The sequence below is a fragment of the Streptopelia decaocto genome, assembly GCF_964273445.1.
Source record: "Streptopelia decaocto genome assembly, chromosome: 4".
NCBI classification, from domain to species: Eukaryota; Metazoa; Chordata; class Aves; order Columbiformes; family Columbidae; genus Streptopelia; species Streptopelia decaocto.
In genome coordinates, this window is record NC_138658.1 from 75,137,588 (window position 1) to 75,150,653 (window position 13,066).

The window sequence follows — 13,066 nt, forward strand, 5'->3', positions numbered from 1 at the left end:
TGATAACCCAGGACGCTGGTTGTAGAACAGGGAAACAAGATTTCAGTACTGCCTTCTAAATATTTGATGATTTCCACCTGTTTTCAACTCGGTATGAAGCAAAGCCTTGTTAAACTTGCAGGTGAGCCCAAAGCCAGGCTTACCCAGGGGTGGTTTGAGCTGCCTGGGCACCAGATCTGCATTTTTATGACAATTACGCACAAGAAGAAGTTGTTTGAAGGTGCAAACACATCTTTCCACCCCCGCAGATCACAGGGTCATCCCTGACCAGGAGATTTGTATCTCGATGTTAACAAGGTCTGTGCTGGGATAATTGTGTCTGCATCCAGTGTTTGCATTTTAACTGGGACACCAGTGGGAGGGGAAGCAAAACAAAATAGACAAGTGGTGTCCAGAAAGTTCAAGGACATGTTTTGCCCAGATTGAGCTTGAATCTATATGGCTCGCTTGCAAAATGAAGATGTGTTTGGACTTTCAGAGTATTTTCCTGGGCACCGGGTCTTGCTGGGTGTGTTCTCCCCCAAAGAAGAAATAACAACTAGTAATGTCTGGAAGATCAAGCCAGAAAAGCTTTAAATTTAGAAATTGGAGGCATGTTGTAAGAGAGAGGGTGAGTAATCATTGCAATGAGCCAGCAAGGGAAGTGGCAAGTCCTCCGTGTCTTCGTGTCTTTAAATCAAGACAGACCGTCTTTCTGGATGAGACGTTTTGGCTCCCGTTCCCCAGAGTAACCAAGTGCTATTTAATGACCTGTGATAGATGGGAGGTTGGATTAGATCATCTAATGATCCCTAAACTCTATAGAGATTCTGTGAATCATTCTTCAAACCACCGCCCCCTGCTCTGTTCTTGGCAAAATGAAGCCAAACAAGAATCCTCCAGCCCCGCTGTGGAGGGTTCCTCTGTGCCCCAGGAGCATCCACCTCCTTCAAGTTTGCTGTGTAATCTCAGTTTGTGTGGGTTATAAAAGCTTGAGCTTCCATGTGGTTTGGAAATCCTTGGAGATGGACAGTGGGATAGGACCACGTGCCTGCAAGTGCAAAACATCCCAAACTTTTGCTCTGGGACGGGTTTGCCATGTCGCTCCGCTTTGGCGCTGGTTAACACCGAAGCGTTGCTGTGTAGCAAGCACATACCTGTAGCCCTGTACCGGGAGAATCTGGTATGCAAATTAAGATATTGAATTTAAATTGAATTTTTCCCTCTCCTGAACCAGTTGGTAAAGCCTCCTGGATTACCCCACACATTTTTGACCCCTTTGGCAATGAGAGTGTTGGTCTCTTCTCCCCAGGAACAAGCGCCAGGAGCAGAGGAAACGGCCTCAAGTTGCGCCAGGGGAGGTTGAGGTTGGATCTGGGGACCAATTTCTTCCCCAAAGGGCTGTGGGGCATTGGAACAGGCTGCCCAGGGCAGTGCTGGAGTCACCATCCCTGGAGGGTTGGACAGACGGAGATGAGGTTCTCAGGACATGGGGCAGTGCCAGGGGTGGGTTATGGTTGGACTCGATGATCTTGAGGGACTTTTCCAACCAAAATGATTCTATGAGATGCATGGCTTTAATACAGAATTATATCTGGAGGCTGTATAAACGAGAGGTGTTAATTTAACGAGCAGATGCAGCATGGATCAAACTGTGTTGTCGCAGAGAAACTCCTTCTCTGGAGACATTCAAACCCGCCTGGACACGACCCTGTGTGATCTGCTCTGGTGACCCTGCGTTAGCAGGTGGGTTGGACTGGATGATCTCCAGAGGTCCCTTCAACCCCAACCAGTCTGGGTTTCGGGGCTCCACTGGCACCCATGGGGATTATTTATGCATAACAGCGTCTCATGGCTTTACCCAGGCCCTGTTTAGGTTCAGAGGTGACACAGCCCGTCCTCTCCCTCTTCTCCTGACTCACACATCTGCAGTTATTTGGCAAATAAGGAGCAGAGCTCATGACACCAACCTCCAGGCCCTGCTTCTCATCAGCAGCTCCAGCTCAGAGCATCCCGTGCAGGCCCGCTCCACGTCCCCAGCTGGGGAGGCATCTGGAGCATGAAAAAGCCAATATCTGGTGTATTTACCCTGAATCGCAGAGCTGATGGCATTAAATAAAGGATGTGCACGTGGGCTGCGCTTCGCAACTGTGTCAATATGGAGTGTGCTACCCACTCCGACGGGAGGAAGAAGTGACGTTTTTAATCGAGTTGGCTCAAAACAGAATCTGATAGGAATTTCAGCCAAAAGGCAAGCAAAGATCGTCGCTGGCTGTGCGCAGTCCATGAATCTCAAGCTCTTCTGCTGCTTCAAACTGCTCCAGTATAAAGCTCAGGTCCCACCCTCACGGCTGGTGCGTCTGCTTGGAAAAATTTAAAAAAAAAAAGAGGAGAAAAAGGAAATTAAATTTTGCAGGTAGCCAATAATGAAGGTAATAACTTCACATTGCCTTTGGTCCCCTAAAACCCAGGTCAGAAGGATGCTGAGCTGAGCGATGCCGTGATTTCCATGCTCGCCCTGGGCAAACGCTGCCATGTCCTCTCTCCTGGCGCTTTGCAAGGGGCTCGTTGCTGCCTCAGAGTCTGCGGCAGGCGCAGGGCACATAGACCTTAAAAAACCCTCCTTTTTATAGAGCTCTTTCCTTCTATGTTCTAACCTGCCAAGATCAACCACAGCAGTTGGGTTTGCAAAACCCGAGGAGCCCAGAAGAGTGATGTGGTGATGGGGCAAAGAGCCAGCGCCAGGACCTTTCTACTCTTAAGGCATCAGATACACAGATCTTGGTGATAAACCTGAAGAAAAGTCACTTATTTTGGATTTTATTCCCCAGGTCATTCACTAGCTGTAGATGATTCAGTCACCGAGGGAGGGAAGATGCTCCCTTTCCTTTGGGAGCTGTGGAAAGCTCAGGAAAAGATGACAAGATCTGTCCGAGGTGGTTATTAAAATTCAGAGATGGGTGACATGCATGGTCTACAGCCACGTGCTGCCTTTCAAGATGTTGTGTGGTCCCTTATCTAATCACCCATCTACCAGAAATTCTTCTGGAGTCATAGAATCACAGAACAGTTTGGGTTGAAAGAGACCTTCCCAGCTCCCCCAGTGCCCCCCCTGCCATGAGCAGGGACATCTTCACCAGCTCAGGTTGCTCAGAGCCCCGTCCAGCCTGGCCTGGGATGTCTCCAGGGATGGTTCATCCACCACCTCTCTGCCCAACCTGGGCCAGGCTCTCACCACCCTCAGGGACAACAATTTCTTCCTCATGTCCAGCTGAGACATGAGAGTCATAGTTCTTGACAGGAGATGGATGAAGTCTGGAGTCCGATGAGGATCAATGCTTGGTGGGATCTGAGATCTCATTGTGACCGTTACACTGGGTCCAACTGGGATCCATCTGGCCCAGGAATCTGCATGTGGAAGGAAAGTGTGGAGGAGCAGACAGAGCCTGCATGCTTTGGGACCAGATGTGCTCATGCCCTCCAATATAATCCTTGGATATTAGGAAAAATCTGAATTAGGAAAGGTCTGATGAGAGCGGCTGAGGGACCTGGGGGGTTCAGCTGGAGAACAGGAGCTGAGGGGAGACCTTCTGATCTCTGAACTGCCTGAAAGGAGCTTGGAGCCAGGGGGGTCGGGCTCTGCTCCCCAGGAACAAGCGCCAGGAGCAGAGGAAACGGCCTCAAGTTGCACCAGGGGAGGTTGAGGTTGGATGTGGGGAACAATTTCTTCCCCAAAGGGCTGTGGGGCATTGGAACAGGCTGCCCAGGGCAGTGCTGGAGTCACCATCCCTGGAGGGTTGTACAGACGGACATGAGGTTCTCAGGACATGGGGCAGTGCTAGGGGTTGGACTTGATGATCTTAAAGGTCTTTTCCAACCAAAATGATTCTATGATTCTAACCTTTAGGGCTGGTGCTTTTTTTAGCAAAAGCTCAGCACCAGTCTGTGGCATCCACGGTCTGATAACACAGAGCTGCTGGGACCCATGGCCATGTGGCCGCTTCTTCCCCATCACCGGTCCAGTTGCCACCACAGATGCTTGGGCTTGTTCTACAGGCCACTTTCCCTCCGGTGGGTTTATCTTTGGTTTGTTGCAGCAGCCGTTAGACAGATGCTGGGAGGGTTTTTCCCCTCGCACGTCGTCTCCAGCCGCTCATCTTGCATTTCCCCATCTGTATTTCATAACCGTTTCCCAGCCGCCGGGGATCCCTGCGGGTCGGGCTGGTTTCATCCTGTTTTCTCTATTGTTCCTCCATCTTCTGCTCGTGTTTCTGCTCGGGTCGGTGGTGCAGGGATGCGACCCCAACCTTCTCCCTCCTGCCTGCTGCAGTTTTATCTGCAGCTCTGCAGGCGGGATCCCTGCTGGGCAGCATCGCTAGAGGGGGGAAGGTGAGTCCCCACTGAATTCAAGGCTCAGGAGCTGATTTACTCCATCTCTCAGCTCTTTTTGCAACATTAACATGCATTTTTACCCATTCCTCGACTCTTAAGGTCCACGATATTTTGGGGGAGGATTGTTTTTGCGCAAAAAACAACAGGTATATATATATTTTTACATCTTGTTTGTATAACTCTCCCACTGCAGCCTTGCAGGGCCAGAAAGCCTCCGAGAGCTCAGCACGGAACAGCCGGGGTTTGAAACAACCCCCAGAATATTTTCGGACATACAGGCAAGGGGGTTTTCCCATCTGAAATCACACCCGAGCCTGGATGGGGAAAATATTTTTACGGCTGCTCAGCAGACGCACACTGACATCATGTTAAAGTCCTTGGCCAACTCGTTGGCCTTGATGACTTCCCTCTTGAGTTTTCAGAGCGCTTCACTAAATGTTGTATCTTGTAATGAGACGCAATATTATTTTCTTTTAAGAAAAAACTTATTTATTTTAGAAGCATAATTGGCTTCTCCGGCCAGCCAATGCCTGCAAAGCGCTCTGCCGGGCTGTGGAAAATGCGCTGCTGCTTCTTGTGCTGTGGAAAGATCCTTTGTTAATAAGAGTTTGAACTGAAAGCTCAGGAGGGATGTGATGTGGTTTTGTTTTTGCTGTTCTGCTGGGTCCCCAGGAGAGAGGAGGCTGCAGAGGGACAGGACGGGCTCTTTGCTCCTGATCTCAAATTCCTGCTGGCACTTTTGGAATAGATTCATCCCCTCTGTCACCATCCCTTGATTTTCTTCAAGGCTGGATGCTTGTGGGGACAAAAAGAGACACCCAAAAAGCCCCAAATTATGCTGAGCACGGTGGTTTGAAAGGTAGGTGGAGGGAAACAGCTCTATAATCTCGTTTCCTGGGGTGGGCAGAGCCCTGGATCAGGGGCTGTGGGGCATTGGAACAGGCTGCCCAGGGCAGTGCTGGAGTCACCATCCCTGGAGGGTTGGACAGACGGACATGAGGTTCTCAGGGACGTGGGGCAGTGCCAGGGGTTGGTTAGTGGGTGGACTCGATGATCTTGAGGGGCTTTTCCAACTGAAATGATTCTATGATTTTGTCACATGGGCTCGTCACCCCACGCTGGAACACAGCACAGCCCACCTGCTCTCCTGATAAAAAACCCCAAAATCCCAAGGTAAAGGTTCATTCTCCTGTGATTGTTGGCAGCTTGTTATAGAATTGTGGAATCACAGAATCATTTTGGTTGGAAGAGACCCTCAAGATCATCGAGTCCAACCGTTCCCCCACCCCTGGCACTGCCCCATGTCCTGAGAACCTCATGTCTGTCTGTCCAACCCTCCAGGGATGGTGACTCCAGCACTGCCCTGGGCAGCCTGTTCCAATGCCCCACAGCCCTTTGGGGAAGAAATTGGTCCCCACATCCAACCTCAACCTCCCCTGGCGCAACTTGAGGCCGTTTCCTCTGCTCCTGGCGCTTGTTCCTGGGGAGCAGAGCCCGACCCCCCTGGCTCCAAGCTCCTTTCAGGCAGGTCAGAGATCAGAAGGTCTCCCCTCAGCTCCTGTTCTCCAGAATAATTATCTCTGGTTATTAAATTGCCCCCTGTGACGGGGGTGAGAGGTGGAACACATCCCACTGCTTCTCATCCAAAGCTTTCTGCTCCAGTGTTGTCTTTGGATAAACCACCATCCTCTGCTTGCTCAGCCCAGCAGATGACCTCTTGTTAAATGTTTCTTACTGATTGTTTGGGAGGCTAAAGCAGCACAATTGATATTATAACTGAAAATAAAGCCGTGTTTGAGGAACCCAACATTGCCCAAGTGATGGGGACTTTGCTGGGAAAGCTGAGGGGGGAGATCTCTGTCCTTGTCCCTGCTTGAGCAGGAGCGGAGCTCTGCCCAGGGCTGAATACCCATCACTTGGAGAAAAGGTGTTGTGTGCAGGCTGAAAACGGGTGGAAACTGGAGGTATTTGTGGCAGCACCTGATTTACTCCACAGCTTTTGTTGGTGTGATGGCGCAGGGGATGTCTGTGTGGAAAATGAGGGACGTCAAAAGAGGAGAATGGGAGGATGTTGTGTGTATCTGGATGGAGATGTTACCTCCCCAGCCTCAACGGATACTGGCTGCTGCTTAAATGCATCATTTTGCGTGGCAATTCTTCTTTCTGAAATGAAATATTGAAAAAAAAATCATATTTATTCTGGTAAGGAGGCAAATGATGTATTTGAGTATTACCCTGATTTTTTTGCTGATCTTCACGTTTCTCCCTTGTTTCGATTGCAGGCTCAGACATCAAGCGCACAAAGAGCTTTATGCCTACAAACAGGTGAGATACGATACCCAGGAAGTTGTCGTCTTCTCCCCTTCATCTTATCTCTAAAGCCACGTCGGAGCAGTCACTCCTGCAGGTTTCCTCACACTGTTCTTCTCCTTGGGAGGCTTTTGGTCTTCAAAGAGAAGTTTCAATGCCCTGGCGAACCTGTGTCCTTGCTGGTTTATTCTTCTTCTGCCAGTTGGGCCCCGTTAATCTGCAGTATTCTGCATTTTGTGACGAGGTCCCTGAGCAATGGGGACATCTGGGCAACCTCTCCAAACCCTCCCCTGATCTCCCCACTGGGGAGCAGGAATGTGGTCGTATCTCCATCAATCAAACGATGTTTTGTGGGGTCCCAATCTGCTCCCCAGCTTAGACCCAAATGCTCCGGGCCACCCGCAGCCACGGGGCTCTCGTAGGGACCTCTCAACCTCCACGTCCCCTTGGCCAACCCAGCGCTCACATTAAAACAAACACAGCCAAGAGGTCGGTGTCAGGTTGCTGCTTCAACGTCCTCGTGTAATTTTTTCTGCCTCTGGATGTGTCGTTGGAGCAGGAATCTGGGTGGAGTCGGGCTGATAGGATCTGGTAGCACGTGGTCATCCTGGATTTATAGCTCTCTGCGGGTGTTTGGCCTGGGTGGAGTGAAAATCAAGTGGCAGACATCCACGAAGGAGCTTGTCGCAGAGTGTGGGAGTCATTTGGGAAGAAACCTCTTGGATTTGGTCCATGTGTTAGTGATTATAGCAGTGCCAGCCCTGCCTTCCTCCGGTTCCTGCACGGAGGTGAAGACCTGATGCTGTGCTGAGTTTACCGGGAGTTTCCAGTTCTACTGGGACGCTAAAAGGGGTCTTTTCTTCCTGGAGATTTTTGCGGTGGACGCTGATGGAACAAAGTGTGTCCTGACCCTGGCGCTTTGTTTTACAGGTTATACTCAAGGAGAAGGTGAAAGAGCTGAACCTACACGAGGTGAGTACGTAGCGTGGTCCAAAACCCCCTCACCCTCCTCCTCCTCCAGCTGGGGAGGGGACAGGCCAAGGCCAGCACAGGTAGGAGGGTGCGAAAACTCAAATTTAACTCCTTCAGGAGCAAAATACACCATGAGCAGCGGGTTTTGCTCCGCAGCCTCCTACCCTCTTACAGAGAACATGGCAGGGGCAGGTTAATGGCTGCACCGGCACCTCCATCGCTCCCCAATGCTGCTTTTCTCTTTCAGAAAGTCTTAATTGCTCGTTAACGCAGCTGGTAAAAGCACATCTGCAAAATGGGTCTGGATTAAACCATCTCCCTCCTCCCCCTTGGTCCCCCTTTGTTTTTACTGTATTATTGTTATATATTGCATCATCATTATATATTGCATTCTTTTTATTTGTTGCATTCTTTTTATTTACTGCATCACCATCATCATTATTATTTTCCACATTATTATTTTTATTATTTACTACATTATTATTATCACTACGATCAAAAGCGGTGGCGACAAGAGGAGGCAGACGCTGTGTCTAAACTGTCCCTTGAGGGTGACGTCCCCTCCAGCCCCGCTCAGCGTTGTCACCGTCAGATTGTGACAATATCCAGCACGTCTCTACCAGCCACGGTGCTCGGACAGACTAAACCCTGCTGGGATTTGATAGAAATCAAAACTAAACTCTCTCCCCAGCCTCTTGCTCCTCACGCTCCCCGTTTGCAGTTTTGCAAAGAGCTGGTAGGAAGAGGCAGGCAAAGGGGAGTCTGCTTGGACATATTATGAATTAAAACCCCTTTTTCCAACCCCAAAACCATTGGGGTTTCTTCTCAGATGCAGGAGGAGGGCAGAGTCCGTTGCAGAGGTAACTCAAAGCGCCCATGACAACCAATGTACATTTTCAGGGGGAATTACACCAGTGCCCATTCCATCCCTGCAATGCGGGCGCAGAAGCGGCTCCTCACTGGGTCCCTCTGTATTAACGAGTTAAGAGGAGGCAGAAAGGTGCCTCAGATTAACGACGTTACCCTGATCCACTCTGCCTACCTGCCCCTTGCCCTTTCAAACCCATTAGCTGTTCCCCGCAGGTTTCCAGGCTGTTTTGGGGCCGTGTCCCTATTTCCAGCCCCATTTTTTTCCACCAAAGTTGATTTCTGATGGATTTATTTCCCCTAATGACAAAAAAATGCCCACCCGCATCCCAAGTCCACTCCTCTATTAAATACCAGCTCCATTTGTTTATAGGCTGCTATCTATTTTTTAATTCCCAAGCAGAACAAGAACCCATCCCACGTTTCACCCTCTGCAGCCAACAGGCTTCATCCAAAGGGCAGGAGGGTGATGGAGGGAGGTCCCTATTTCTGATCTGCTCACATTAAATTAACTCACGGTGGGATTTTTTGCAGACACACTGATTTAAAAGCACTTCCCAGGGTGAGAAGCTCATTGCAGGGAGGATTTGGGAGTTTGCCGGAGCTGGGAACAGCAGCGATAACCCTCATAACCCTCCTTCACCGCTGTTCCTGACTCTCCAGCCATACAGGGACAGAGCAGCTCGAGCTCTTCCCTGAAATCTGGGAAAAGCTGGAAGGGTTTTGCTCCATCTCCCTCCAAAACATCCCTTTTTGGACATTTAGACTTTGATATTTACAGTAAGCACGATGGGGGGATTTTGCAACATCCCGGGGCGGCTGCCAGGGCTTGCGGGGAAAGTCCCCGCTGAGCTCTGCAGCCTCGTGATTTTGGGTTGGATTTTGCTCTCCCTGGCTTTCCCGGCGCTCCAGATGTGTGTGTTCCATGGGGGCTGACACCAGCGGCTCCGCCAGCTCAATCAAGAAGTCTCTGATGAGCTTTGGGTGGCCAGAAAGAATCGACGGACTGTCAGAGACTCCCAGGCTGGGGGGGTCAGGGAAAAAAACAGCCAGGAATAGCCCAAATCCCTTGGGAATATCCAAAACGGGTCAGGAAAAATGTGGGGGAAGGAGATTTTGGCTGGATCTCTTGCCTGAGGGGAGAAGAGCATGTTTGGCAATGTCTGGGAAGGATTTAGTGGGGATTTCACCCCTCTGGGATGCAGAAACCTCCCAAATGTTTCTTCTGCAGCACGGGGTGGGGGCTGAAAAAAAAGCAGCTTCTTGGTTGGAACTTCTAAAACTGCCTGAAAGGAGCTTGGAGCCAGGGGGGGTCGGGCTCTGCTCCCCAGGAACAAGCGCCAGGAGCAGAGGAAACGGCCTCAAGTTGCGCCAGGGGAGGTTGAGGTTGGATGTGGGGACCAATTTCTTCCCGCAAGGGCTGTGGGGCATTGGAACAGGCTGCCCAGGGCAGTGCTGGAGTCACCATCCCTGGAGGGTTGGACAGACGGACATGAGGCTCTTAGGACATGGGGCAGTGCCGGGGGTGGGGAAATGGTTGGACTCAATGATCTTGAGGGTCTTTTCCAACCAAAACGATTCTGTAACTGTGAAAACAGGGTTTATAGCAAAAGAGTTTGCTGTCCCCACCGCCAGCGTGTCCTCACCTGCATAAGAAGCCAAATTGGCCTTTTTTTCCCCCAACCAAAGGCGGGGGGGAGGCGAGCGCCGGGGAGAAGCTGGCAGCTGGCCCAAATCATGACTTTGGGGAAGGTTTGGTTTGGTTTGGTTTGATTTTTGCTGACCGCCTTCTCCGTTGTCTTTCAGATCTGCGCCGTGTGCTTGGAGGAGTTCAAGCCCAAGGACGAGCTGGGGATCTGTCCTTGCAAACATGCCTTCCACAGAAAGTGAGTTTGGGGACAGGGGACCCCATCCTGTCCCGAGTGGGGGGTCTGTGGGTTCCGCTGCACCTCGCTGGGGTTCCCGTCCACCCCAGTTCCAGGGAATTGCAGCAAAATCCCCTTTATTGAGTGAATTTGAGCAGCAAAGGTCCTGCCATGACCTTGGCAAAACCACCTTCATTTCGAGATATATAGATTTATATAGTCCAAAATTCATCTGTACATTTGCGTGTGTGTATAGCGATATATCTACATCTATATTATTGATATATCTTTATAAAATACGTAGAACCGCTGGATCAGGCTCCCCAGGGAAGCGCTCACAGCCCCAGTGCTGTTGATGTTCAATGTCGATGTTTGAGCGACGCTTTGGGAGACGCGGTTTGACTCGCAGGTCGTCCTGCGGCGATGCATAAGTTGCCCTTGGAAAATGTATTTATATACATTTTATTTGTATATATTTTATAGAAATGTAGAACACTTTAATATGCATGATATATACACATATATCATGTATATATATATTTTTTTGTAGGTTATGTATTTATAAAATGCGTATATTCATCTACACCTTTTTTGTGTATGTGTTTTATATGTTTTGGTGTATGTGTAGACATTTATTTATCTGTTTTATAAATATATCTTATATATATATTTATTTATTTATAAAATATATATATATGTACACAAAAATCTGTCTATATATACACACCCACCAAAAAAAAGTCTTAAAATGTAAAGGCACCTAAATGGAGAATTAAAAATTCCACAGCATCAGCGCTCCAGGGAGGGTGACAAGGGCTCAGAGCTTGCAGATGGTCCCTATGGGGGGGTTTATCCCCCACGGGGTGTCCAGGAAACCAAACCAGGGTTATTTTTCTTGCAGCATCACTGCAATGACCCCCCCCCGTGTCTGTTTTTGCCCCCCCAGGTGCCTCATCAAGTGGCTGGAGGTGCGGAAAGTCTGTCCCCTCTGCAACATGCCAGTGCTGCAGCTGGCACAGCTGCACAGCAAGCAGGACCCCGGGCCCCCCCAGGGCCCCCTTCCCGGTGCCGAAAACATCGTATAGCTCAACCGCCCCCCCGGACTGCCCCGCCACCCGCCCCGGGGACTCGGGGACAACCAAAGCACTACGGCACCAGCACGGGGGGACGGGCGAGGACACAGCACTTTAAGGGGGGGACACATCCCCGCTGGTTGAAGCAAAAGAGCCACGCGCCCCAAAAACCTGCCCCTGCGGAGCTGCACCAGGGTGCGGGGGCTCGGGGGTTGGAGGGGACTCGGTGACAACGCGACGTCCTTCTTGCAGCGCATCCTCGGCCAGGACGCAGCGTGGGGCACGAAGGAGCCACCCGGCAGCACCCGCCACCTCCTGTGACACCGCGACATCCCCCTGAACGCCCGGTACGCTCCCCAGCCCCGCTGCCCCACTGTCACAAATCGCTGCCCAAAATGCGGGGGGGTGGGACCTGGAACATCACAGCTCTTTCTCTTTGCCATTATTTTAATGGCTTTACCTTTTCACAACCCCCACCTGGAGAATGGGGTGCCCCGTTGGCATCCACTGCTCCTCCAAAAGGGCTCACCGAGGCGGGGGAAGCCGCTGTCACCCCCCAGAGGACATCACGGTGACCGTGGTGTGGGGTCCCCGGGGCTTTGGTTACCCCAAACCCTCCCCAGGGGTGGCTGCCCCCATGGGCTACCTCAGCGGGGCCATCGGTGCCCCCGACGGGCACGATCCGGGTGTCGTCCCCCCATCCTGTAAATACCCTGCGACTCCCGAGACTGTTTATGGAGCGTGGAGCCTCATAGACGTGTTTATACACTACGAATTCTGCAGCAGAATATTTTTTAAAACATTCGCTGTTTTTTTTTCTTCTTCTTTTTTTTCATTTGGTTGGTTTATTTTTTTTGTAAGCTATATTTTTGTATATTTAATTGCTATTTTAAAATCCTAATAATGCGTCTTTTTTGCTAATCACACTATTCTTAAGGAAAAACGAGGAAAGAGAAAAAAAACACAACAACAACACGGTTTGCATGTGATTTGACTTGAAATGTAAATAAAAGCAGGTTTTGGAAGTTGGGGGTGTGTTTGCGGGGGGGTCACACCATGAGCAAGAGGATTGTCCCTTGTTGCTCAGCCCCGTGTCACCCCGGGGTGTCCCCAGCGGGGCTGGGACCCTGATGCCACTCTGGCCTCTTTTTTAATGGGGCGAGGGTTGGAAAATGGGCTGATTTGGGGCTGTAGGAATGTGGGGTGAGGAAGCAGAGCTGCCACCTTGCCCTGTCCCCCTGTCCCCTGTGTCCTCAACGCTGGGGGCTGCTGCCCTCTAGTGCTGGGTGTCCCCAAGTCCCACCTGGAGATGTTCTTCAAGAGACAACTCAAGGAACCACCTTCTTGCTGCCCTCCCCGTCATCCGTCATGGTCACGGTCGTGTCCCACCGGTGGGACGGAGCAGCAGAAGGTCCGGCCCAGCGCAGTCTGGATTTAGCACCAAAGCGCACAAAACACGATGGTTTTTGTTGCTTCCACCCCACGGCTCCGGAGAGATGCGGCGCTTCCACCTCCAACCCAACCCACAGCATCCATACGTTAAACACCAAGAGGCCTCCAAAGCACCGATCAGCACCTGCCGACCACGTCATCTTTTGTCAAACCCAA

The 13,066-nt window shown here is 50.7% G+C and overlaps 1 protein-coding gene across 7 annotated transcripts in view; it reads left to right on the forward strand.

Moving 5' to 3' along the window:
• RNF24 (ring finger protein 24) overlaps nucleotides 1-12,483 on the forward strand; it is a 29,915-nt gene extending 17,432 nt beyond the window's left edge. For all 7 annotated transcript variants that reach the window (XM_082050231.1, XM_082050228.1, XM_082050225.1 and 4 more), the window contains 4 exons: nucleotides 6,654-6,696; nucleotides 7,612-7,653; nucleotides 10,327-10,406; nucleotides 11,332-12,483. In XM_082050231.1, the coding sequence (XP_081906357.1) occupies nucleotides 6,654-6,696; nucleotides 7,612-7,653; nucleotides 10,327-10,406; nucleotides 11,332-11,470 (304 nt within the window). In that variant the 3' untranslated portion in view covers nucleotides 11,471-12,483. The remainder of the gene's footprint in view (nucleotides 1-6,653; nucleotides 6,697-7,611; nucleotides 7,654-10,326; nucleotides 10,407-11,331) is intronic.
• The last annotated feature ends 583 nt before the right edge of the window (nucleotides 12,484-13,066 follow it).